A 27,397-nucleotide genomic window follows, 5' to 3' on the forward strand; every position below is an offset into this window, starting at 1 on the left:
GGCGTTTGACATAGTCGCGGCAGCATTTGCTTACTTTTATTTAAGTTAGAAGTGGGGTGTTTTTACGTCAATGAGGTAAACTAGTGGTAAACAAGGAAAATGAAGATTAAAAAAAGAATTAAAAATTGAAAGCAACAATTGCTCCGAACGTGAATGACTTTAGTGGCTCCCGTAATATTGGCAATACTTGCTAAGACCGAGAGAGGGACGTTATGGCGTACGCCTGTCCAAGTTCACTTTCAATGCTTATCGCTTTCAAATTAAAACAAGCGCGCACCATGGCAATAATTATCATGTAAAGGTTACTCGGGCAGCAAAAAAGTAAATCTTCTGCAATCGTCGACATTAACTTTCGTGATGGTCGCGAAGGTTGCGCACAGCATCACTACCGTCACGTCGTACTTTTTGGAGTGAGCTTCCTTCTTTTTTTTTTTTGAACTGCGCAAGACTTCTAAATTCCTTCATCTCAAATATGTTTGACCCCATATGGGCCTGCGAATGCGTGTCTGTAGTTGGACATTAGTTCGGGGCTTCGTTCCCATATGATATCTAAGAATTGAGTACATTGAGTCTGTTGAGATTAAGCTGACCACTTCTTTAGCATAGCCAACCACCCAACCAGTTCCGTATCACACATGCCGCAAAGAAAAACATCACATAGCGGAAGTGAACTATTCTTGCTGCTATATTATTTGTAGCAAGCTTCCATTGCGGTATTTTTCATTTGCTTCTTTTTAAAGGTGGCCAACTATGAGGCAGAGATGACGGTGAAACAGAATTTTAAAGAAAACATTGTAAGTAGAGAAGAAAATCGATGTTTTCCTTGCTATGGGTGGTGAAGTTGTGGAACGATCTTGGGGCCAACCACACCATACTACTGATGCTTCCTTTAGGTGTGCTGGCCACGCCAACTGGGCGGCCCCTTTCTCCCGAACTCGCCGGCGGAATAAAACTTCCGCCCCCGGCATGCGCCTTTTTCTGCAGTTGCCGCCTAGTACGCAAGCACACAAACAAGCAGAAACATACAAGCAAACAGCGCCCACCACGAGCACCTTGTGCTATGGAAAGCCTCGTCCTCACAAGCAACAGAGAACCCCGTGTGTCTTCTCCCAGGCAGACAACTAGCTTCACGTTTTGGTTACAGGAACAAATGATCCCCGCAATTTATTGACACGCAAACCATTGGAAGTAGTTGTGTTTCTCTTAACACCGAAAAATGACATTGCAAGACTACTACTAGCCATTAAACACTTCGTTGTATCAAAAATATAACTGGCGCGAGCGCTACATTGAGAGTTGAATTCCCTGAGGTCCCCGAACGCTACGCAGTTCGCCGTCTGCGGTCTGAATCTGTGCGTACAGCTCCCCTCATGGCATCGAGGTTCCAAAGTGAAATCCGTCGCAATCAAATTCAAAGCGTCACCGATCAAAGTTCAAACAGCGTGCCAGTAAAAGAACAAACTCAGACGACAGAATTCGAGTCCCTCAGGATAACACTGAGTCAGCCGCCACCCACCGATTGACGTCGTTAGCCGGAGAGCACATGAACTTTGTTTAAAGCAAGAATCCTCTAAAACTGTAGTGTGTTGTGTTGTTTGAATGAATACGGACACGTGTTGTGTCAAGGTCGTGTGTTTTATTGCTTTTTCCCGCCCCTCTGTTTGCCTTATAATTTATTGGCACAACTATCGCAATGCAACCTGGGTGTATAATTGTAGAAACCCGAATTATGTATGCCATCTCAACGCACTGATTCAACCATGTCGGAATGGCGAAACGCGAGGAACCCAGGTTCGATTTCATTACGGGAAGCATTTCTTGTGGTCGTCATCATCATCATCACGAGGCCTCCCAATCTGTAATGTTGTGTTTCATGCAGTGGGTTTTGGTTACTACACCGCTAGTGACTCCAAAAAAGCTTCGATTTAAAATATCAAAATTTTCGATGTTTTCGATGATTTAGCTGCAGGCATTTAAAGTGTGCATATGTCCACCAAGTTCACCACGCTTCAAGCTGCAAATGCTATGCGAGGTGATCGTGCATGATTACAGGGATAACGCAAACCAAAACCGAAAGCGATAAAGAAAACAAAAGGGAACTAAAGGCATATATACTCGGAATATGAGCTTCAGCCTGAAATGCTTACCAGTAAACAGTGGATGGGGTTTATCTTTTTCTTCTTCGACCTTGCTGAGATACTGGTGTATAAAATCGCTGCTCTTGTCGTTAGTTTTGTCGGCTTTGTAATCTAATATCTGCTTCCTGCAAAAAAGGTATGTTGACGTTGGTTATATACCGCGATAATGTATTCAAAGCAATTTAAGTTGTCTCCGGGAAAGATGTTTGTTTCTACTGTAGAAGCCCGCGTGGTTGATTTTAATCAAAGAACCATTATACAATCACTAGGAGAAAGCCTACTCCTGAAAATAGTTATCTGGTAAGGAATTGTTTCTGATGAAGTGAGTATTGCTAGGAGCTTAAAATAGCGTTCGGAGTGGCTGCCATTTGTCTCTAAATTGATTAGGTGAAATTAAGATAGCGAAATTTATTCCTCTAATGAACCCAATTCAGTTCAAGCCCAGTGTACAAAGCCAGATGGTCCAATGTGCTAAACAAGTAGTTATTTTCAGAGCGAAGCCCTGACCAATATTCAAGGTGCCCTTGCCATAGGCGCAGTACAACGAACATAGATGTCATTCAAAAATTAAATGCCATTTTCAAACTGGGGGGACAGAAATTTCAAACCTACGAACCCAAAAATGTATATCTTAAAACCTATAAATGCAAAATGACTAGTCTTCGTGAAAAAACTGGTGTAAAGAAATTTTGAGATCCGTTGCTTCAGGACGACCGCGATAACAATAATCCGGTGTCGGCTGCGCGTCTACTTCTACTTGTATAGTTGTGTTTCCGCAATAACTATCACGGGGATCAAGATGCGCGGTTTCCTGAAGCTAGACCCTTTCCGCTTGGCCGGTACGCAAGCGTTTAGGCTCTCGAATACTTTCGCCGCATTAAACTGGACTAAACTCGCGTGCTGGCATGTTCAAATCTCTTCAGTTTTCCCAAACTAAGTTAACCAATTGTTGTTAATAAATGTATACGATTTCCCTGTGCACAATACAAAAAAAATATCTGCACTCAATAATTTTAATTCCTTAATACGGGCCCAATATTTGTGCCCACCTCCCATTAAAGACAAAAAATTTGGGCATACAGCTGTAATAAGGAAGGTTGATGTTTGGACATTTAGTTACGCCTACCTGTGCAATGTGATAGTGTTTTTTTTTTCGAAGGAAACAAGCACATACAAATGCTTTCCATACGCTTCCCGGTCTAACTGTATTTCAGATTCGAATGTAAGGAAGATTGGATCGGGGCATTTATTACATAAGAATTAGGGTACCTGAAGAAAGTCCTAATATATATGATTTCGAATGACTTATTCAGCAAAAATACCTCAAGGCTACTGCAACGATACCACTTAGTGTATATTTTATATTGGTTGCCTTAGTGCGCTGACCACTTTGGTGGTAATAGACCGGCTTCAAAGAAATGTGAGCCTTCGTTGCTCTACTAGAAGTACTATCATTTTTGTGAAGCCGTTGTATTTAACTGCATATTATTGCTTTTCCAATAAACACCCCCGTCCTCTACGAAAAAGAAAGCGTCACTTCGGGACTTTTGAAACGCGTTTTTTTGAGAGCTCAATGTTTACGGGGTCACAAGAGTTCGTGACAAGAAAAGGTTCTTACTCTGTGAATTTCTCTAAGGCGGTCATGCAAGCGCTGATCCGAGCAAGTCTGGTAAATGGCACGCGCTCCAAAATACGACGCACAAGCCGAGGCATAAACTGGTACAGGGGTCCACCTTGCACGGTGAGAAACAACTTGGTAATGAGCCTTAGGAGTTCTTGGCGGCTCGGGTGGTCCGGTGGCAAACGACGTCCGTAGAAGAAGGAAGTGATGTTGTTAGAGGCGCACGGCTGGATGTACTCTGGGATGTTGATGGCTGCCCCGTTCGTTTTTCCAATTTTCTCTTCAAGGTAGCAGATTTCCTCCTGTTTTGAGAATATTAACCATCAAGCAAAGTCATCCACGAAGGCATCTCGCGAGTACATTATTGAATAATTTTGAACGTGAAAGATAAGTCGTTTTGCGGTACAACATTTGTTTGTGTATTCATGGCGTAGTTTTCTTACTACTGTATTCGAGCTGTAGCCTCAGCTTCTGGGGTGAAAAAAGAGTTCAACGTGGATTTTGTTATTTGAACTCAACACCTGGCACTGTGAAGTGGAAACGAAACCCGGGTGATCGAGCTGGCACTCTTCGCTAGTTTTGGGACGATGTAACGGAATCCTTTTGACGGCCATAAATTTCAGACAGGCCTACTCTATAGCCCCCTTTGAAGCTCTGCCTCAAGTCTGTCCAGTTCCTTTTAAAATATTTCGTCATCGCTCATTCCCGTCAAAAAATGGCGATGGATTTAAGCAAGGTGAAATAGTTGTTTACTGTTAGAAGTGTTTATTAAAACCGAAATACCGACAAATAAGAACACTTTAAAGGCGAAGAAAAATCTACAAAACTATTGATCAAAATTACCCTGTAGGGGTGCCGCTACAGGCTTACAAGCGTTCGTTCATAAGTAAAAGCAGTGCAAAATGGATGCTTTCTCATGCCAATTGAGGAACAGCGTGATCTGCTCACCATTTCACACACCTGTTCAAATGCGCTGTGCTTTTTTACAGCGAATATGTTCATGGCTACGGGTCCCTATCATTTCTGTACAGCCTTCTAAAAGATGCCTTGCAGCAAAGCCAAAATAATTCGCTTTTCTTCAAAGGTCGATGCGTTCCATAGCGCAAGGCGCTGATGTTGGTTTCTTTGTTTGTTTAAGGGGTGCTATGCAGTTTGTTTCATTATTTGTTTTGCGATGATCTTACTAACAAGTAGCTGTTGCAGAGGCAGGTGTCCGCCGTTGCAGAAACTATAACTCTGTCCTCCAAGCACACGTCTGAAAACCGGAAAAATTCCGTCATCTATTCTGAATTTGAATGCTTCTGCCTCGTAGTAATAGGGAGGACGCATATGCCTAAGGCTAACTTGATTCCATGGACGCAGACATCGTTAAAAAGTTCCGGATGCGTGATATTTCTGCTAAAAGAGGCAATGGAGAGAAAAAGAAATACGGTTCCATGTGAAAGAAGCAGCCATTGTTCACCGAGTAAGCTGCATTAATGTCGCAGGTAACGTTCTATATCAAATAAACCGCACATAATATAGAAACACTTTCAAATTTCACTCTCCAGTTTGATGAATTCCGCAGAAGATATGCATGAGAGGGCAGAAGTAGAAACACAGTTACAAGACTCGAGCGCAAATTGACACTGTATTGATACGATCAAATACATGTAAAGTTCCAGTTATGTTTTTGCCATAGCTGTTATGGGAGGCTGCCAATCGCAAAAAAAGATTTTGTGGTGCCATAACGACTTAACCGGAAAGATTTTGGGGATCGCAGCCGCTTCACTTGATTCCCTTATGTCCCCACTATTTTGTGAATTTCGCGACAAAGTTGGTGTCTTTGTTGTGGGGATAAAACAGAACTATTATAAACCGATTTCGCATTTTTAATCATGGCCTGTTTATAGGTGCCGTCCCGCGAGCCTCTACCACAAACCAACACATGTGAACCCACCACCACCCCAACCCTGATGCCTGGCAATCTACAAACATCCACACACGTAGAGTCGCAGCCGTAGCTTAGGGAAGAATTCGTACCTTTCTTTAAAATTTGGTGTCACCTCAGATTTGCTGTAGCATAACTTCAGAATATGAATGGCTCGTGATGTTTGTTGCTTTTAAACAAAACAACACTGCAACAGTTTCAGTGGAGCTAATGATATATTCGTTGGTTACAAAGGCGTTGTGTTAAAGCGAAACAGGTACACCAGGGTACCTGCACGCGAAAATTTAGTGGCGTGCATTGCCGTATCGGTTTTTCCCCAGAAAGAGCTCAAACAATTTATGAATGCTGTAAAGAATTTCCCGCCTTTCTGTATTAAATGGAATATCGTGAATAAGGGGTCAAGGAGGCCCATACAAGGCTAGAATTAAAGATATAAAATGACCACATAAGGTCATGTGAATGCCAGATGATGGTCATAGCGTTCTGGCCACGCGGATCGCCAGTATGCGCCAGGAAACTCTGAACATTAAAGTGCGCACCACTTTGGCCGCCACTGCTCTGATTTCGCGGCTGTGTTTGCCTCCTCACCATTGTATCCGAGCAAACGGTGGGAACGCCGATGAACGAAAGAAAATGCTGGAGGAAACTGACAAGAAATAGTTTGGGGGGCAATCGTTCGCCGAGGCGGCGCGAGACGCTCCTCGAAATATATGAGGGAAGGGCAGTTGAAGAGATCGTGCCGACCAAGTGTGTGAAAACCGCCCTCGGCGTCCTGTGCCATCCGAAAACTGCATGTTCGTCGGTCCTTCGCGACCTTCGCTGTCGTCCTGGATGACCTTCTCATCCGAAACAGGCGACATTGGCGCGGGAAGTTCAAGCACGATTTACAAACCATGATCTTTTGCGCCTACGCGCTGCGACATAACGTCAGAGTAGCGCCAGCCGTCGTGCGTTCGCTGATCACGCGATAACTTCCTGAGAGACAGCAGCTATGCGCCTTGACCGAGAGGACTGCAGTTCGCGCTGCGTGTAAATTTCGTGTTAGGGAGTATCGTAATGGTCAGACTTTTTTATTTGTCCTTGTAACGCGCAAGAAAACAAGAACACCTACAATTGTAGCAGCAACTGAATGTACACTGCGTTTCTATCAACATTGAAAGAGAGACAAAGAGAGAGAGAGAAATAGAGAAAGTTATAATGTATACTAAAGAGGTTAGCCTCTACAATGGCGGGGCTTGCTACTTGAAATGCGAGTGAACATAGTATGTCGAAAAAAGAAAAGAAAGGGAGAAAAGCACGTAGTAATAATGAGCAAGAGGGAGAAGAAGAAATCAATTCAGAACCTAGGGATAATTTAGACGTTAGGAGAAAACATCTGAGGATTTCGAGGTTACAGAATGACGACTAATCCCGAATCAGACGAGAAAGTTGTATCAGACTTTGTCCCTTGCGGCGCGTCAGCGTGATTTTACCGCAGACCAAGGAAGTATTTGCGCGTAGCAGTCGCACAAGAGCTATTTTCATTGTTTCTCGTTGAATTGCATGCTACAAGAAATCGCACAAGACACGCCGTATGTCTTCTTTCCCTGAGCCCACCGAGCAAAATGGCGAGTCCCCGCAGCCTATCTTAAAAATAAAACTACGAGTGAAGGCAACGTTCACGTGCAGTCGATGAAGGACACCCTGACTTTGGTGTGGTAGACCTCGTGGAAACTGGAAATTGCACTGAGGGTCAATCGCATGCAGAAGGAAGGCTATCCTAAGAAGGTCTTGTCAAGCCGGCAGCTGCAGCTTCGATCCCAGTGCAGAAAGTGCCGTATGTCCGTCTTCTTTGTCATACAGGGTTCCAACAGACACCGGCACATTGTGCACCTCTTTCGCAGCTGTGTCAGAGACGACGTTCTCCAGGATACCGGAATGAACTGGCAGCCCCTGAAGCGTGATGCGGTGCCCGTCTCGTAGTCCAAGTGTGTAATACGTTTAGTTCACGCACAAGTTGGCTGCAGAAGTGTGATGGCATCATCACTGCTTGTAAGGGATGCCGGGAGTCGATGAAGGTAACCCTCTGTCGAGCGGGGCTGTTGCTGATGTGAAGAAGTGCCGCCCTATTAGCAGTTAAATCAGTGATGGCAAATGACGTCTTGTGGCTGAATTTCTCTTTTACTTTTTCTCCCACCGACGGCATCCTCATTCTAATAGCTGTCAACTCAGACTTCACGGAGGCATCTGCATGAACCTAAACGCGGAGAAGATAACCTGAACTGATGTGCTTCAGCTGGAAGTACAGCAAAGCTGGCTCAGGCAGAGATACTTTTTGCGTATACCTGGTATAATGACGCAAACATCCCACGATGAAAACTTGGATGGCAGAAAGACAGCCTAGCTTAGGCGTTTAAGATTGGTCGGTAAGTCCGCACATGATAGGAAGTCACCTTTTCCCTCGTGAAGGTGACCGCACTGGGTTACGCGATGGAGGCTGGTGCGAAGGAACTGTTTAGCTTGGAATGTCTCGGCTGGCGTAAACCTTGCTTCGCTTAAAGATCCATTCACAGATGTGCACCTTAGTAGGGCCAAGCAGATGCGTAGAACTTGAGCCTGGGTACTCTCTAGCACCCCTGAATTTGTCTTAAACAAACCGATCATGGCTGGGAGGCGCACCGCAGAAGGCCGAGAAAAAGTGCATTATAAAGTCGCAAGAGTGTAGGCAGGGAGCAGCCCATGTTTTGCGTGTCAATATCCGGAGAATGGGCATAAATAAGTGCAGGTTTCAACTGAGGCTACGGATATGTGGGACCCAAGAGAGGGACCACTCCAATGGCACTCCTGAGAGAGCGGTCCGATAACGCTAGAATGGCCCATACACCATTGTGATGGTTATCTGCGGTAGTGAAGGTGAGGAAACGCAGGAGTAAGAGGTACAGATGAAGACGAAGCGCTAGTAACCTGTTCATAGCCTATTCGCTCGTCTCCACTTGCAAACAGTAAACAGCCCTTACACGTATTTCTCGCTGTACGCAGAAGCGGCCTAGTGGATGCAAATCAGTCTGGGTTACTACGCTTGAAGCGCTTTAGTGCCGACACGTCGACCATTTCGACGCCACGCCGACTGCGGACAGTGGGAGGATTCACGAGAGTGACGCCTCAACTTACCGGCTAGTTTCTTCGAATTTACATATGGACCAAAAACAACGATGAAGAAATGTTTTCCAGAGACCAAAAGTACGAATAACAGTCCAAAGGAGCACTTGGTCTACTGTACTGAAACGAAGGAGGCGATGGGTGCAGTCGTAACGGGTTTTGCGGCCTTGTTTGTGATCTTCAGTGTGGGAACGTGCAATCTGTTCGCAGTGTCTGTGGCTTTAACTGTACTGTTCATGGGGTAGAGCACCATACGAAACAGGGCCGAGAAAAAAGGTAAATCCAATGTCCAGGATGGAGAGCAGCCAAAAATAAGGAAGAACGATGAGTATCCGGTTCTGCGCTGTACTGCAGTATTATACTCGAAAGTGACAAACGGCAGGCTTAGGTGCCAATCTACCAAGGTTCCAAGGTACAATGTACATGGAGGTTATGTTGAGAGGGTTCGATGACACCTTTCGGGTGAAGCTTTCGTGTGAGGGTCATAAGACGTTTTTTGTGCACAGCGTCTGAAGCCTGCAGGCGTTCTTCCAGGACGTTGGATAGGAAGCTCCCTTTAAGGTCAGTAAGAAAGGGTGCGTTACACCCCATATCGAAAATGACGTGATGCAGGTAGAAGGCTATCACTTCTATTGGTGTGCAGGAGAATATTTACGCAGTACCTGCGTACCGATTCAAGTGGTCGGCGGCTGTGACAATCCAACGTTAGCCCTCTTGTTTGTAAGGCAAGGGACCCTAAAAATCCATCGCATCGCTGTCGAAGGACGCAGGCGGAGAGGGAACGGATTGCAGAAATCCGGTAGGTGGAGTTGTCGAGGGCTTGCGATGCTGGAAAGACGAGCCGGAGCTAACGTATTCAGCAACACTCGTCGGGAGGCCAGGCCAGGGGTAGCGGCTCTGGATTCGGCCATATGTCTTTTCCCAGCCAAGGTGCCCAGTGATTGCAGCACCGTGATGCGCATAAAGGACAGACCGGCAGAGTGAACGTAGAATGACCGGGAACCGCTTGATGCCAGTGGGCAGGTAAGTATGCCAGAAATGTGCGTCTTGCAAGAGCTGGAAATTTTGTAGCTGACGGTGAGCGCGGCTGTTTGGAGGCGAGACAGGTACGGTGAGATGGTCAATGGTAGGGCTACAATAAGTGTCAGCCCGTTGCAGCGATGGCAAATCTGGCACTTGGAGGGTGTCAGAAAAGGTGACTGGTGCCACGGAAAGCGTGGTCGTTGAGAGGTTCGGAACAGCTAGAAACGAAGAAGACGTCAACATGCATCGCCACACTGCATATGTATATAGGAGTCTTTCCTGACTTTTTATTGTAAAGTAAAATGGTTCGAAGCTCAAAATCCAACGTCTAAGTCGTCCGGTCATCTATTTGAAAGAGAAAAACCAGGAGAGTGCACGGTGGTCAGCTACAACCATTAAGTGACGGCCGTGCTGGCATAGAGGAAACTTCTGCACTCCCCAAAGAACAGCAAGGCAATCCTGTTCAGTGATCGTGTAATGTCTCTCAGATGGTGTCATTGAACCGCTTGCATAAGGAACAGCCCTCTTTCCCCTCTGAATTTCTCTGAAGTGGAACGGCTCCAAAGCCATGCCCACCTGCGTCGGTGTGGACAATGATGGCTTTGTCTCGTCACAAAGGGCGAGAACTAAGCAGGACGGGAGGGGGAGTTTCCGCGCTTAGAAGGTATGCTGTCTCTCAGCGGTTGAGCTGGTTGAGCTGGTTGAGAGGAAGCGGAATTGTAGCGAAATTTCGGACAAAACTCCTAAAGTACGACTCGAGAGAAAGGAACCTGCGTAAACTTTTCACGTGAAGTGGCCGTAGAAAGTTGACTACAGCCGATATGGTGTCGTGGTCAGGCCGAATGCCATGTTTGTTAACAATGTGACCTACAACTGCTTGTTTTGCTCGTGAAATGGCATTTTTCGAGTTGAACTTGAGTCCAGCGTTTCACATACAATTGAGGACTTCATAAGGACACTCGAGGTGTTCATGAAGCGTAAACGAGAAGACAACAAGGTCGTCTAGGTAATAGAAACAAATTTTCTATTTGAGTCCTGGGAGCAAAGTGCCCATCATCCACTCAAAAGTTCCGGGAGTGTTGCAGAGCCCCCACGGCAGAACACTGAATTAATACAGGCCGTAGGGAGTCGCAAATGCTGTCTTTGCTTGGTAGGCCTCACACATTCACACCTGCCAATTCCCAGAACAGGGGTCTAGGCTGGAGGGATTTTTGGCTCCTTGTAGTCAGTCGAGCGCGTCATTGATAACTGGCATCGGATATACATCCACACGGGTGATTTTGTTAGGCGACTAATATTCAACGCAAAAGCGAATAGAGCCATCCTTTATTTCCCAACAAATACCACTGGGAAAGACCATGAACGAGAAGACGGCCGATTAACGTTCTTTTGACATGTCGGCATTTTCCTGGATGATTTTCCTTTCTGAAGAAAAGACAGTGTCAGGCGGGCGGCGAACAATGGTATCACCATCAGTTCAAGTACGGTGCGTGGCAGCGGTCGTTTGAGTGAAAATTTGGTAATGTGTATCAAATGAAGCATGGTTCTTGTTTAAAACTTCTAGTACCACCAGTCTCAGCGCAGATGTAAGATCAGGTGTAATGGTGAGTTGGAAAGAAGACCGAGGCGCGGTTGTTTTCGGGAAGGTGAAGTGGAGGCTGAAGCTGGGCTGGTGGGGAGGATTGTGATGTCGGTGACCGAACCAGGAGCAATAGTAGACCGTTGCCGACGAAGGACACATGTAGCTCTGATGTTCTGTACGGGGATTGGGGCACGTTCTTGAGAAAATCGGACAACGCAGCCACGAACGGTGATCCCTCAGGAAAGAAGACGGCGAGAAGGGACAACTAGCATGTCTCCGTCAACAACTGGTCCTGCTGTTCGGTAGTGTTCGGTAATGCTACTTCGGTACCCACTGGGGGAAGGTCCTCACATCCAGGAAGCACCAAATTTCGAGTGTCCATTAGACTGATTGCGGGCGTGCGGCAGCATGCAGCAGCAGACATAGAAGAGACAAAATCCCAGCATAGAATAAGCATGTAATGGCACCGAGACATCAACACACTTTTAATGCGGTTACATGTCCATCGATTGAAACATGAATTTCACAGTGTGCCATTGGCCGGATAGAGGTCTTTTCGGTGCCATGCAAAGAAGGAGCGTGTCGTCCGGAGGTTTAACTTTGCGCACTCGAGTGCAACGGTATTCGTTAATAACCGCAATACTGGCGCCATTGTCCACCAATGTTTTAACAGATATGCCCTCAACCAATACTGCAACAGGTGTGGTGGATGCTTTGAAAGAATTGTTATAGTACCAATCGATGCAGTCCCCTCCCCCCAAAAAAAGCTCCATGGCCTAGTTTTCGAAGGTTTAGTTAGTACCGTGCAGCACAGGGCGGAGATGCGAGGGTGTACGGCGAAACGCGGCCGGCGAACGGCGTCGGTCGAGAGAATTGCGGGAGAAAATAGCGGAATCTGTCCGAAGTTGGGGGTGACGACGCGTTGGAGACTGAAAGGATCGCTGGCGATAGCTCTAACGGGGTCCGATGTCGTCAAGTGGTTAAACTAGTTGTGAAACTCGTGCAATGGCAGTACCATGGTGAGGCATCGTGCAGTGGCGCGGGTGCGATTCGCGGCCGCGGCAGCCTGTTTTCTGATACAGGCGAAACGCCAAAACGCCCATGTGTTCGAGATTTCGGGAACGTTCAGGGTACCCAGGTTAGCCAGTGGTATAACTGCTACGTTCACCCTGCTTGCGCCTACGACAAATCCAGAGTACTTGGTCACACATTCCGCGAAAAAAACACACCGGTTGATTGGCCGGACCCTCTGGACGCGGTGATTTCCATGTTGTGTATAAAGGAGCGGCCCGAGAGAACGATAGTATGCGGCTACATACCCGGTTTGGGACCGAGAGGTTAACGGTACAGCGGCTCGGGTGGTGGTCGTTCAGCAGCTTCAAAGTACGACGGGGCGGACAAAGGAGCAGCTTGATCTGATGTTCCCGGGTCGGTCATCGACGCCCGTTCTTTTTTTATAATTTACCGTATGCCGGACGTGTTGGTGAGTTGGGAACAGGTCAGTGCGCATGAAGCGCCGTGGTAGTTAACCTGTTCATCAAATGCCGTTTTTATAGGCGAGCGAAGGTTTTCATCACCAATATTCTGAGCGGGCATCACCGGCTGAAGAAAAAAGGGCTGAAGGTCGTTCAATCTTTCACAGGTGGCCATCACACCACAAAACGGTTGTCAGGTTTAGGAGGGCGAGGGCGGTGAACGCGAACTGCCCGATCCCTGTCAAGATGTGACGGACGTGATCTACCTCCGACATGTCCTTGTTCACTCGGAGCACACAGCAGCAACGTCATCAATGTATGAGGTATATGGCTTTCCCCTCAAGTTTTTTCTTGCAGAATTACAACGAGCTGCCGAAGACACGGAAATCTGGCACAGCTCAAAGTCGAAGTAGTCTCAGTCAATGATTGAAGCTTGGTTGTTTAAACCCACGTCTTGAGAACTTCCGAGAGGGAAAAAGAGACATTGTGGAGCTTTTGAGTGTCATCCGAATGGTTGAAGGCACTCTAGCTATTCATCCGGTCCTCGACATCTCCGCTAAGGCTGGTGAAATTCAGGAGATTGCCCTAGCAGCTCGTCACGACATGTGCCGTTCCGCCTGCCGATGAGTTGACCGGCTCCAGCCTCGTAGGCATGGTGCGCGGCGCTAGACGGCTACCCGAACGAAGCTGCACGAGCGGTACCGGAGAGGTACACGGCGTCACCAAGACGCACCTTCCACAACTTTAGAGACAGAGGTCGGGTGCGCTGTTTGTTGTAGAAATTCCAACGCTAGAAATGCCCACACATCATGACGGTGACTATGTACATAAGTGAAGATGCGGAAGCGCAGGCGCATGAGAAAGTGCTGGCGATAATGAACAGATGAAGACAAAGTCCTAGTAATCTATACGTAGGCCACTCTCTGGTCGCCACCTGCAAAGTAGTAAACAACGCTCACACTCCACGAAATTTGTCAACGTGGTATTTTTCACTAACGGGAGAATTCGTAGAAGGACCCTTGGTTGTGCAAAACGTTGCCAAAGCTGATTCAATGAATATTTCCGAATCAACGCAACCCTTTCAACCCGGAAAGTATGTGGCCTTTGCAACATGTGTAATAACAAAGTGGGGAATTGATCAATGGTGAATTGGCCCTCTCCCATCAGAAAAAAAATAAGATAGTGCATACAACAGCGCCAACCAAGTAGACACGATGGACGAGAAATAAAACGGTGCCTAACACCTCAAGTTTGGCAACTGGCCGTCAGCTGTTGTGCAGATCTAATTGGCGCAATAAAAATGCAGCTACCGAGAAAGTGGTTCGCAAGGGCTGTGCGAGCGCACGTTCTCCATGAATTCCCCAGAGCATTTCGAGACACTGCTAAATACTGTTATCGCCAGCTTCTCAATGAAGGTACTCAGCTATGCGGGACACCTGGTGCCACCCGAATGGACTCATCACATCGAGAAATGTTTGCGCTCGCACCATAACACGCAAATTTCCGGGTACCATACCACTGTTTTGGTGCCCCTTAGTGATTGAAAAAAATTGGTGCAGGTTGCACTATTTGTGCCAGGCTTGAGAAACAGCACAGCTAGGCCTAACTCAGCTGAGGAGCAGCAGCCTAGTTTCCCCCCCGCACAAACAGCGCATCCCAAGAGAGACGGATCAACCCTACCCCAGCGCCGCAAAGCTGTTTTGAAAGGCACTCTAATGCAAAGGCCAATAAAGTGCGTACAGTGATTTATTCAGTAGAAGATGTCATCCCTTTCATCGCCGTCTTCCGAGGGCACAGCCGCGTAGCGAAATTCCGCTTGCAGCTCGTCCTCGCCTAAGCATACCTCCCCGCCTTCGTCCACTGGTCCGGTGACCGTGTCCACGTGTGGATTGTGAAGGGATGGCCTCAAAGCTTCATCGTCACCGTCTTCGGCGCGGCAGACTCTTGGGACGCCAGTCGCTACACGTCGTAAACGACAATGGCGGAGCTCTTCATGTGACGTAAGCCCACGCACAAGCCTAGACAGTGGTGGGCAGTAGCCGCGAGGAAGGTGTCACGACTACTCGACATGTTTTTGCTAAAACCACTGTGGGAACATAGTGCACGTGAAGTCACCGTGACGTATGCCCTCACGTCCGCTCTGAGTTTTCTGTCTACGATGGACGCATTTGTAACGGCTTATACAGCTCTGCTGTTAATAAGTGGCTACAATAGTCTTTTTTTTTTAACTCGCATTTTTGCCATGCGGCATATAAAGAAAAGATAAGACATTAGGTAAAATAAAAATACCGGGTACAAAAGCACAGGTAGTCAGTAAATTGATGACCCTGTACAAGTCTAAAGGTAGGCATGGAGTCCGGTCTCATGTAAAAAGTTCAGCAGCGACCGGCAGTAGCGGTCTTCGTTCACCCACCGGTTGAAGTCCCCCGGTTTATCCCACCGAAGACTAACCACTCTTAGCGCACTGTCCCGAGCTGTTCTGGTTCCTGTGCACGTCCACAAGAGATGATTGACATCAGCTTCAGCCGCCGGAGCCGGACACTTGGGATATGTTCCTGGGTCTTCTGGGGCGGGTCTCCAAGTCCAGGTGACTGAAGGTGTGAGAGCCACCCCAGCCCGAAGCCTCCTTAGAAAATTCCTCCACCCGGGAAAGATTAGGGGGAAGGGAGCAGACACACGGGGGAATTAGAGCACGTGTGTCCCTTCTCAGAAGAGATTTCATGGCTAAAAGGCGGGAGCGTGGATCACTAGGAAGAGGGCTAGGGGCGAATTCTGATTCAGGTGGGGCCGGAGAGGGCGAAAGATTGTCCGCTAATTGGTTGAAAAAATTGTTACCGTGCCCCTGTACCCAGTACGCGTACCATTAGCTGTCCTGTCATGTGGAGGCTGTGAATGTGCTGGCAAATCAGGGGAGTCTTTTTCACTTGCTTTAGGTGCTTCACAGCACTGAGCGAGTCTGTGTAAATATGCGCCTCTTTAATGTTAGGGAGGGCACTTGCAGCTTTGATTGCGTCATATACAGCGTGGAGTTCCAGTAGCAGCGGGTCTGGCGTGTCGGGGGAATAACAGCGCGAGCCTTTCAGTGTTGAGTGTGTGGAACTGACGAAAGCGGTCCGTCCTCCGTACGGGAGAAGGGCTGCGTCTGTGTACAATACACAGTAACCTTCAGGAACTGTGGTATGTGAGGTTCGCGCTGGCTGTTCACGGCGACAAAGCTTCGTTGTCTTTTTGGTTGTTATTGCTGTATAGCGCCATGGTGGAAGGTCGTCTATGGTTGAAGTCACGGGAGGCTCTTTACAGAAATACGAACGGAGAGCTCCGACCATAGGTATGTAAAAACGCTTGAGCTTTCTTGCTTCTTCACGCTGATTTACAAGCTCCGTGATTGTATTGAGCTGAGCGTGCTCCTGTAAGATAGGAATCGGAGTGAGACGAGGAAGTGCCGTGATGGTTCGCATGGCCTCTCTGTTGATACCCTCAAGCCTCGCCCATTGTTGTGCTGTCAGTCTGTGAAACTGCGCCTGGTAGAGTAAGTGCGGCTGTAAAACAGCGCGTACAAGTCGCCGAGCCACCTCCGTGCGGGCTCCTCAACTCCGCGTGGCAATCATGCGGATCAAGTGCAAGGTTGCCGAGGAGTCTTTCCGTGCCTTTCGGAGCCAATGGATACCTGAACCCGACTGGTGGATCTGAAGTCCCAGCACCCGCAGCTCTTCCTTGGCTGGTATTGCGGCTGAACCAATCTTAAGTTGACAGTTACCCTTCGAGGCTAACTTCATCCCCGCCTTATGAGCCACTTGTACATAGCCAGACTTCTCAGCGGAAATTTCCAGGCCGGCTGATTGCGCAAAGGCATGGAAAACATCCAGGGCTTGCTGCAGATGACGACACTGCAAGCCGAGGTCTTTGTTTGTAGACCACAGCGTGACATCGTCAGCGTAGGTGAGAAACTTCACACAAGGGATGTCTTGTAGCTTCCATGCCAATGGTGCAAACGCGATGTTGAACAGTAGAGGCGCTAGCACGGAACCTTGCGGTACCCCACGGTTAGATTCGAACAGGCCAACAGGCGTTCCGTCCACTCGTACTGAAAATTTCCTTGAGCCCAAGAAGGAGTGTACCACTTTGGTGACATGAAGTCGAACCCCCAAAAACTCCATGTTTCTAAGTATTGTTTCGTGTTTCACGTTGTCATAAGCCTTGGCAATGTCGGTAGCCACCACAGTTCGCACAAGGTGGCTGTGAGGTAAAACATGCAAAATATCGTCAGCCAGAACAGACAAGCCGTCCTCGGTACCCAGGTGCTGTCTGAATCCGATCTGAGCGGGATGATATTTTCTATTGTGCTCCAGCCACCAGGATAACCGAGTGGCCACTATTCGTTCAAATATCTTGCATATTGTAGGTGTGAAGGAAATCAGGCGAAGTGCACTAATACCGGTGGGAGGTTTTCCTGGCTTTGGGATTTCCACTTGGGGTTTCCACTCGGGTGGAATGACACCTTTAGTCCATACATCATTCAATGAGTATTGTAGTGCTTCCAAAGCCTCCCCCTCCAAGGTCTTGAACAGCTCATATGGGATTTCATCATACCCTGGAGAAGAGCGCGCCTTGGATTCTTGAATGGCCGCGATGAGCTCGGCCATCGTAAATGGGCCGGTTATTCCCGAGACGTCCGATACATCAACACAGGGAGGGGCGGCCGGAGGTTGTCGGTAGTTCGGAAAGAAACTGACGGCCGCTCTGTCCGCAAACTCCTCTGGGCTGATGTTGAGAGCCAGGCGAATGCTAGCTGATGGATCCATCACGCTGCCACCCCGCTCCATGGCGTGGAAGGTCCGCCATAAGGCCTTGTTTCCAGTACCAGAGCCAAGACCAGCGCACCAGTCATTCCACCGGCGTCGTGACACCTGCTTCTCGTAGCGTCGAGCTTGTGCTGCGATACGGTTTGCCGTGACACGAGCGTAGAGTTGCGTCGGGTGGCGATTAGCATGGAGCTCTGCTCGGCGGCGCTCTGCCCAGAGTTTAAGGAGGTGCATATCGGGCGTCGGCTGATCCTCATTCACTGTTGTATGTATAGTGCAGTCTGTGAGGACGGACTGCAGCGTAGAAATGAGATTCTCCGCAGTTAGCGAAAAAGCTCGTTCATCAGAGCGGACCTTGTCCCAGTGAACAATTCTGACCTGGCGACGAAGCTTTTGCAACTTTTTCGCGTGCAGGCCAACCAAAATTGGCGAATGGTCGCTTCCCCAAGCATCTGGCTCCGGATTCCAGGAAGGGTTCCCGGGGCCAAGCCACCACGTAAGGTCCGGTGCATGAGACCGAGTTGAAGGGATGGTAGGTGCGGTAGAGGTAAGCCAGAAAAAGTTCATGTCCGTGAATGTGTCGTGAACTTGTACTCCTCTTTTAGGGTCGTGCTCGTATCCAGACACAGTGTGTGGGGCGTTAAAGTCCCCTCCTACGAGTATGGGAGTGCCTGGGTACGTTGCCCTAAGGTGGTGGAGCCAACCTAGGTTAAGGCATGCTCTGCCTGGCCTTCCATAAAAGGACACAAGAAGGAGGGGTCATTTGGCTGGGCGTGTCAAAACCGCAACCACCTCCTGATGTTGGTTACACCATTTCTGAAGGTTGATTGGTGTTTGAGGAACACTTCTAACGATGTATACTGTCGCTTTTCCAGGTGCATCACCACTGCGGTTATCCGGGATGGTAGGAGTATGATAACCGATGAAGTGGGGTCATTCTCCGGAGTTTAGGAAAAAGATGGCAAAGTTTGCGCTTGAAGTTCTTTCACAATATATTTTATGGCCACACTGGACTAGACCGCAATCAGTACATTTTTCAGCCGCATTATATATCCAGACGAACAGACCATTAACTCAAGGTTAGAGAATATAGTTGCAGAACTAATCTTTTTAAAAACACTTTTTTCCCCAAAACAGTTTCAGAGTGGAATCGACTGCCTGCTGCCACAGTTAGCCTATTAGACAACGAAGCTTTTGCAGCCGCCATTTGAAATCGCGTTGTACATGGTTCTATTATATTTGTGCAGTGTTGGATACCTAAGAATTTATGTTGGTCCATACATTAACACTGACATGCGCAACTTTTGCTTCGTAGTGCTCTTGAATGTATACCGGTGTTTGTTGTAGTGTACGGTGTAGTGTACGGTGTACGGTGTATTCTTCATTACGGTACTTACAATGCATTGTTATTGCAGACTACCACACTGTTAAAACTGTGTTGTAACCCCCCCCCCTTGTAATGCCTGAAAGGCGCTGTGGGTACAAGAGTAAATAAATAAAAAAAATGTGTGGGTTCTCGCGACTGCGTGCCAACCACTCTCTGCAGAAAATGTTTAGCTCCAAGTCACCGCTCACGGCAAGCGATGAGGTCGCAGTGAAGCCCTCACGACCTCCGCTTCATAATGTCATGGATTCAAAACATATTCCAGGTCATTTTACGTGTGTGTTTTTGGGCAGCGTCACAGTACGTTATTCGTTGGAATGTGTATTAGAGACGCACTACCGCGCTCACCATGACCTACACTGCTCATTAGTATTCAGACGATGGTATCGTCAAAGCAACGACTATAGGCATATAGGTGAGTATATTGCTAGATTCCTTACAATGATGTGCTCCTAATGCATACCTCGTCTTTCAAACCTGGTACCAGCCAAATGTCGTTCAAAGAGGTGAATACTTATGAGGGTGTAAGTCATAGCGCGATTTACGTTGCATGGTGTTCAGAATGATTGGGCAGTGTTGTGAAAATAAAGACTCATTTAAACATCAAACGTCGTATTTGGTTTGGTGTACCCGACTTTTGTAAGCCTGATCACAGTAGCATACAGCAGCGCGTAAAAATGTAAAGAAAATGGCCCGCCGAAGAAGCGGTGGGTAATTATACGAGTCCGCTCTTTTGTGGCCCTAGAGAGATGGTTACAGGGCCGCATAGCGGGGACCTGTGTTATCGATGTAGCTTGATTTAAAGCGAAAGCATCGTCTCCCTTTTTTAAGCATTTGTGTTTTGATGTAAACAAAATAGTCTGTCAAAAAAAAATTGAAAATGCCCAAGACTAGGAGCCGGCGAGAGCCAGCCATTGAATGCGAGGAATGTGCGTGATCAGAAGAGCATGAGCCTGTAATCGCGTGTTAAACTGTGTTGCTGGATGGGCAGCCACATTTCATTCCCATTCCATTCCGAACAATTCAACTTTTGTGCAATTGCCTTCCATTAAATTCCACGAAATGCCACAACTGCTTCATTACCACTTCCTGTAAATGCTGGGAAATTCAATACCATTCCGGTAATTCCTCAAAGTGAAAATACTTTGCGAAGGCTTTATCGAGTTATTCACGAATACGATATAACGCTTACGTTGTGAGAAACGTTAAAAACCGCAAAAAGAGACATGCACGTTATCAAACTCTCCCGATGGCCGCAGCACGGTGGTGGCTCGTGCAGTGACGCGGGTTCGATTCCTGCCGACGGCGACCACTTTTCTGATGGAGGCGAAAAGCGAAAACGCCCGCATGTTCGAGATATTGGGCAGGTTCAAGAGCCCCAGATGGTCAAAATTTATCCGGAGCCCTCCACTACGGCGCGCCTCATCGAATCTGTAACGCCCGCCCTTTAACCCTGGTAATCAATCAATAAACCAATCAATCGAGATTTTCTGCAAAGAGAAATGGCTGAAAAACCAGCGCACCACCTATGATTCTCTTTTGTTTTGAGAAAGCGTAACCGTCACTGATTTTTGAGTTATGTCACTGAGTTGTGTCTCTCACTTTAGTGTAGCTACGTTTTCTACCGTTGAGTTTAGCGCTGCTAACTGAATGATGTGGCCAAACATGCAACACCCTACCATGCCATGTTTCCACCTTTTTACTATTACCGTCTTTCCCTTCGCACTTCTTTCCTTCCCTCTGTTTTTATGGCCGACAGCGTCTCACAGTCGCTCTTCTTTTTCCTGTGTTCAGGCTCAAGTCAGACCGCCTTATTGTACAGCTTAACAACGTGCCAAGCAATGCTACGTACGTCAAGCAATGCTACGTACGTACGTAGCAATGGTACGTCAAGCTGCAGATTTAACATCAACGTGTGACCTTAGGCATAACGTCGGGCCATAGTATATACCCGCGTACACCCCTCCCAAGCTAGTACTTTGCCTGATTACATTGCGACATTTTCAAATTTCTGTGGCCAATGGCCATCTCTTTCGTTCCCGCAGCTGGTTGTGTTGTTACTGCAGAATCATGTACTGCCCGCTGTGGTGTGACCGTGGTATCAACGCTGCCGATGCTTCCTAGTTTCGGCGCATTTTTAGGCCGAGTCTTGCAAGTGGTCTCTATACCCGTTACTCCTGATGTTTGGTTCTGGCCAGCAACACCTACTCGACGTACTTTTGGATCATATATACTTTCTTAAAATTTGTTCGTGTTTTGTTCAGATACTGTCCAGTGAGGAAGTATAGTAGTTATTAGAACTCTGCAACTCATAATTAGGCATATGTCATAAAATAGCGCTGCGCGGCCTCCTTGTATGGTACCATATGTAGAGGAGTGATTTAGAAATGGTTTTAAGCCCCCATCGTGAGGACCATAACTGTTTTTAAGCAGGAGACTTTGTTTGAAGTATCGTAAAACACTAACGGCAATGTAGGTAGCATAGAGGTTCCTGATTTAACCATGTATCTTAAGATCTAAAGCTATCTTCCTTACACACTGAAGGGAAGGCTATCGGTGCACACTTGAACAAACCACCTTCTGGAAACATCTGCTGCACCATTCCTTCAACCTTGAACATCTCGACCCGTTTGGAAAAAAACCGAAATATGTGCGCTAAGGGTTCTAGGCCTCTCCAGAAACCATCACCAGTGTTCCCAAAGTGTCCCATGCACAGGTAAGCCAATTCTCACCATCATCTTATCTTCCGTGGCAGTCCTGGCAAAGCCCAAATTCCGTAACGTGGTCATGCAAAACTTCTTGTTGGCACTCCATAGTTTGCCATTTTGGCCTCCCAGACCTGAGACAAAATTGTTCACGGATTTAGAATCGTGTACCTTTGAAAATAACGACAATGTGACGCAAAATATAGATGTCCTCACTTAGGTACGCAACGTAAGAATCTGCATGTTAATACTACAGCGTCGCTGAGTTTTTATTAGTATAAAAAGCGCCTTTGTTAACGTCTTGTACATTATAACACATGTTTGGTCTACTGGAGTGCAGTTCCGTAGGATGGGGAAGGCGGACTTTTTTGGAGTCGTTTTGTAAAAAAAAAAAAAGGAGTGGTGAGAAGCATGAAGTTTATAAAGCAGGAACGAAACAACGCGTTTGATGTGAAGTTTGCTTCTGTGACACTATGTGGCTTAAGAATATTAGGGGGATATAGCTTTTTACAATTGACGGCAAGAACCCAGTATCACGTTATCCCGGGTCACTTCGAACGCACTGGTACATTTCCTAAAAAATATGTGAACGTGACAGGACGCCTATACAACCACAGCTACAATGAGCGATGTGTTATTTGCGTTCAACATGAGAATGATTTATCATGTGGTACTTCCATTATCCGTGCGGTTTTCGCGAGGAATTTAAATGGTTTAAAATGTGTGTAGCATAGGAGCACGTTTGATTAGATCATGTTTTTCTACCTTCAATCTAGGACAACTGCAACTGTCCAGCGTTCTTGAATAAATTTTTGCTTTTCTTGTGCCTGCATTTCAACGTATCTTTTTCTGCAGCGTGCACCGGCAGGCTCCAACGGCTACGATATTTTTTGTGAAATATTCCGAAAGAGCTTTAAAAGAAGAAAGTCGACATTGTTTACAGCCTACGAGGCTTCTTGCTTGCTTGGTTTCTTTGAACGAAATGAGTATATCACGAGCGATTTCTTGTGCTCACTACACCGGGCGTATTTCTCGTTCTCCTGAGCACTTTTCAAACTTTACTAGAGGCAAGCTGCCTCGTTCGTAAGGACCAAGTGCAGAAAATGCGAACCTGCTTTACAACATCGATCAGCGTTTTTCTCTGTCATACATTACATAAAAACCTGCAGAACCTGCAGGAGATACATGTGTCCCGGTTAACTATGGAGCTTAATATATGGGCCCTTCAGAGGTTCTTTAACTACAAATGAGAAAATCCAACAACTCACACCCAGTTTTGAGGTAAAATGCAAAGTTAACAAGAGAGCGTGCGGTACGATGATTAACGAATAGAGTTTCCAAACAGCATCGGGGATGTGCCGGCTCGCTTTGTATCCGTTTCAGAGTGAATATATTCGACAAACAAAAAAGAAGGATGATAGAACGTTTTGAGACCGAATCATTTCGCTTACAGAAAGAACAAATCAGGCCTTGAATCAGAAGTATCATAGCTGTAATATTTGCGACCTCACATTGAGCACTCCGTGGAGCACATTGAGAACTTATTGGCAGGCTTGGCGAACGACGACGAAAAAATAGCTTTCCTGTATGATAATTCCCTAACGCACGCATTAAGTAGCCAGTAGTCGTAGTAAAAATCTGACAAACAAACGAAAAAATAAATATGAAGAGAAAGCAGCATCGCGTAAACAATTTTCAAATAACCAGTGGAGTTTGTGGAGTTCCCCAAAATGACAAACAAAGGAAGGGACATCTTACCAAAAAGGAGGGCAAAAATCAAGAATCACTTGAAAAAGGATAAGTTTTTTAAAGCATAAACAATTGTGATTGGCATTGTCATTTAATTCCGCCATGGTTGTAGGTGTTAGGTTTTCCTATAGATGAAATTCGAGTTGCACTCAAAGGGATTACGAAAAGTATACACAAGTGACAACGTACCTACAGCCGACCTGTTCTACGGCTGTAAACAATGTAGTAAAACTAATGGTGAAGTTATCCTAATATTTCCTTAGAATCGGTAACACACAGTGAGAACAAAAACTGAGAGCATAACACGCAAAAAATTAGAAGCCGTAAATAACAAGTCGTTCAGGTTACTCCCTGCTAAATAGAGGCATTTAAAAAATTACATTCTCCCCGCTAAGCGATCCTCTAGTCATTGAACAGATATGAAGGAAGAGCGGTTTAGAGGAAGGTTTTTGAATTAAAGATTTTAACAATTACCTTACCAGTGTACCAGTAAATGTGTTGAATATAATATACCCTTGTACACAGCAGTTGGGGAATATAAAAAGGGCATTTTACTCGGTGCTAACAGCTGCAGAGCTTGAAGTTGAAGGAATACCTTGTAAAGCGGCCCTACAAATTGCGGTTGTGATATATATAGGCGGATGCAAGGGAATGATTCATGTCCATACAAAGGCTGAAAAGTTGCTTTCAACGAAGAAATTAAGATAAGATGATAGATCACTAAGGTATATTATAGATCACTAAGCTTGGGCGTGTTGGTACGACATTCTTTTGAGCAGCGCAAGTAGACGAGGACGAGAAGTGGACAGGACACAGCGCAGACTAACAACAGACGATTTATTGCACGAAACTACTTAAATACATACTCCGTTGCAACAAAAGGAGGGGAAGGGGGTAGGGGAAGATACACATGGGGGAAAGGGGGTTGAGGAAAGATACACATCCATTTTTCGAGCCAACACGGCGGATCACGTTCAACAACAAGATAAAAAGGCGGTTTCTTTGTCGGTTAGCATGACAGAAGGGCAGCTGACGCACACGTCTTTGATGGAGAGGATTTCGTAGGCTTCAACTATCTCTGTCGTCAGTCAATTATTGCTTTTAAAGCAAAGCTTTTTACCTCTACCCCCCAAGGGTTCTTTCGCGACCGTTGGTGTCACCAGAAAACTCCAGTGAACAAATAAAAGAATTTACTGGCACCGCCGGGAATCGAACCTGGAACTAATAGACTAACAAAGCGAGAGCCCGTTGCCTTACCGATTTAGCTGCGACCGCACGCGAAGACTGGGAAGACAGGTGGTGTACTCACCAAGATCATCTATGGGTTTACCCCTCGCGTTCTCGCTGAATGCCACGTGAAAGCGTCACGCGACGACTCACGCCCGTCTAGCGGCCCTGTGCGCACATTGCTCATGTGCTAAGAGTTACAAAAATTAAAGGAAGCTCACACCAATGCATGGCATCTCACCTCTAGTACGCCAATGTGCTAAAGCCTGTGTCCTCCAGTGTTCACGTAAACAATCACAGCTCCTTGTCGTCCGCCCTCACGCCAAACCAAGGAATACATTCAAATACTCCTTGATGGCCAGGCTATCACTACAAGCCCCAGCATCAAGATCCTGGGCCTACATCTCGAGGCTAACACGAATAGTGACGTCTCCTTGCAGCGCCTAAAAACAGCATTAATCAAATCATACACATGATCAGGCGAGTTGCCACCAAGACGCGAGGCCTAAAGGAATCCGGTACCTTTCGATTAATTGAAGCTTTTATCCTCTCGAGAGTTACTTACGTCAACCCCCTGGCTTCTTCTCGACAAGGAAGACATAGAGATGCTTTATATAATGATTAGAAAGGCGGTCTAGCACGCAATTGGTCTTCTCATGAGTGCGTTCACACAGAGGCTGCTTAGCACGGGGCTCCACAACACGGTGAAAGAGCTGATAGAAGGCCATCTTTCTAACCAGAAGGTCCGACTCAGAACTGCGATGGGTAACCACATGCTTTATCAGATTGGCTGGGCAGGCCAGAATGTCACTCCGCTTGACGTACTCCCAGACACTTGTCGACTAAAACTAAAGATGCTCCCTTTGCTTAGAAATATGAACCCCTCACATGACGAGGGTCACCGAAAAGCACGAGCTCAAGCGCTAAACACCACCCTCAGTGGTGTTTTAGTTATCTACACTCATGCAGTTATCTACACAGACGCCTCCAAACATCGAGGGCAGCAATACGCCATCATCGTGGCTACCTCCAGAACCAACCTCCTTGCGTGTACCTCGCTTAGCACCCAAGAAATGACGGCAGCAGAAGAGGCAGCCATCACCTTAGCTCTCGCTCAACCAGGGGTTCGGAGGGTAGTCATCGATTCCCAGCAAGCCTACTGGAATTACCAGTAGGGTTGGGTGTCCTGACCTGCACGGCGCGTGCTAACAAACCACTCCCCAAACGCTTCCATTTAGCTCATCTGGAAACCCCTCACGCTTCAATGGAGGGCAACAAATACGCCCACCCAACAAGCCTGGGCTTTTACCTCCTGTGCTATGCAGCTGCACGAGGACAGTCACCCGCTTGTCACGTTCAGGGAGATAACCCAGCATTATCGCCTTCTGAGACAGACGGTACCTTCGCCTTACCCTGACCTTTCCAGAGAACAATAAACTACCCTACGGCTCCTACAATCCGGGCTCCTTCCCACAGCCTACGCGAATTCACTTAATGTATCCGAATCGCCACGACGCTGAATAAATTTTGTTTAAAAGTAGGAACACTCCACCCCGTAAACGATGTGTGCGACTTTAGCCCTGAGCACCCTCCTCTCTTTCCGTCAACTACCCAACAAGAGCAATGGGAGATCCTGCTGTTCAGGCCATCTCTAGCTACCCAGATTCAGCGGGTGGACAGAACTCCGGTCGCGCGGACTGCATGTGGGACCCACAGAAGAAGGAATCACTCCCCAGGGCTGCACTCTGGGCCGTTCAGAAATCTGAACAGATGTATTTCTTCCTCCTCCTCCTTTTCTGCCGCAAATCTCGTCGCCTCCGTCCGCGGCGCAGAGACGGAGAAGACAGATCGTCTAACACTGGGTTGGAGCTTACTTTAATTTTAGAAAAAAAGTTTCCACTCTTGTGCTACACCAATACAACTCAACCAAATACCGCTCATGCTTCATGCATTGATTTAACCTTAACAAGAATATCTCTTTGAAGTAATAAATGGTGTGGTTAAGCGCATTTCGCTTCTCTCTGGTTTTGCTATTTGTAGAGCGATGTGAGTGAATTTAAGTGACGTCGCATTTGTAATCGTTATGGGTGCCGTTTACAGCTTTGCTTTCCAACCACATTCACGGGGTGGATTGGCACGATTCTTTTTGAATTATGGAGCATTTTTGCAGGTCAGGGTAGCAACCACATTCTTTACAGTGTGCGCCTAAATGTCTTTATCTTCTTTCCTCACATTATTGCGATGCTCGAGTAATCTGTCATTTAGACATCGTCCTGTTTGCCCTATTTACTTCTTCTTGCACTTGTCTAATGGTACTGAATACACCACGCCTACCGAGCAATCCACAAACTGCGTGCGATACTTTGTGGTGCAAGTATTGGTGAACACGGAGCACTCATTCACTTTTTTGCAAAGTTTTGATAGCTTTTAGGGGCAGGGAAGAGCACGTTTACGTCAACGCGCTTCCCAATCTTTTTCAGATTATGTGAGATCGCGTGAATGTAAGGGATAGCGGTGCATTTACTTTTATCTGTATCTCTTTGAGCATCCTGCCTGCGTCGTTCATTCATCACCTGTTTCAAAACATTCTCGGCCACAGAAGTCTGTAAAGACAACGGATATC

The 27,397-nt window shown here is 46.9% G+C and overlaps 1 protein-coding gene across 1 annotated transcript in view; it reads right to left on the bottom strand.

The window, feature by feature from the left end:
• The window catches only part of LOC144148685 (cytochrome P450 2C28-like), a 71,680-nt gene that overhangs the window by 33,418 nt on the left and 10,865 nt on the right, over nt 1-27,397 (bottom strand). Inside the window, exons 3-5 of the mRNA XM_077680201.1 lie at nt 21,826-21,932; nt 3,757-4,061; nt 2,148-2,263 (exon numbers count right to left, since the gene is read on the bottom strand). Coding sequence (XP_077536327.1) covers nt 2,148-2,263; nt 3,757-4,061; nt 21,826-21,932 — 528 coding nt within the window. The remainder of the gene's footprint in view (nt 1-2,147; nt 2,264-3,756; nt 4,062-21,825; nt 21,933-27,397) is intronic.

The sequence above is a fragment of the Haemaphysalis longicornis genome, unplaced genomic scaffold (genome assembly GCF_048455015.1).
Source record: "Haemaphysalis longicornis isolate Haplotype H1 unplaced genomic scaffold, Haemaphysalis longicornis Haplotype H1 scaffold_8, whole genome shotgun sequence".
Classification (NCBI taxonomy): Eukaryota; Metazoa; Arthropoda; class Arachnida; order Ixodida; family Ixodidae; genus Haemaphysalis; species Haemaphysalis longicornis.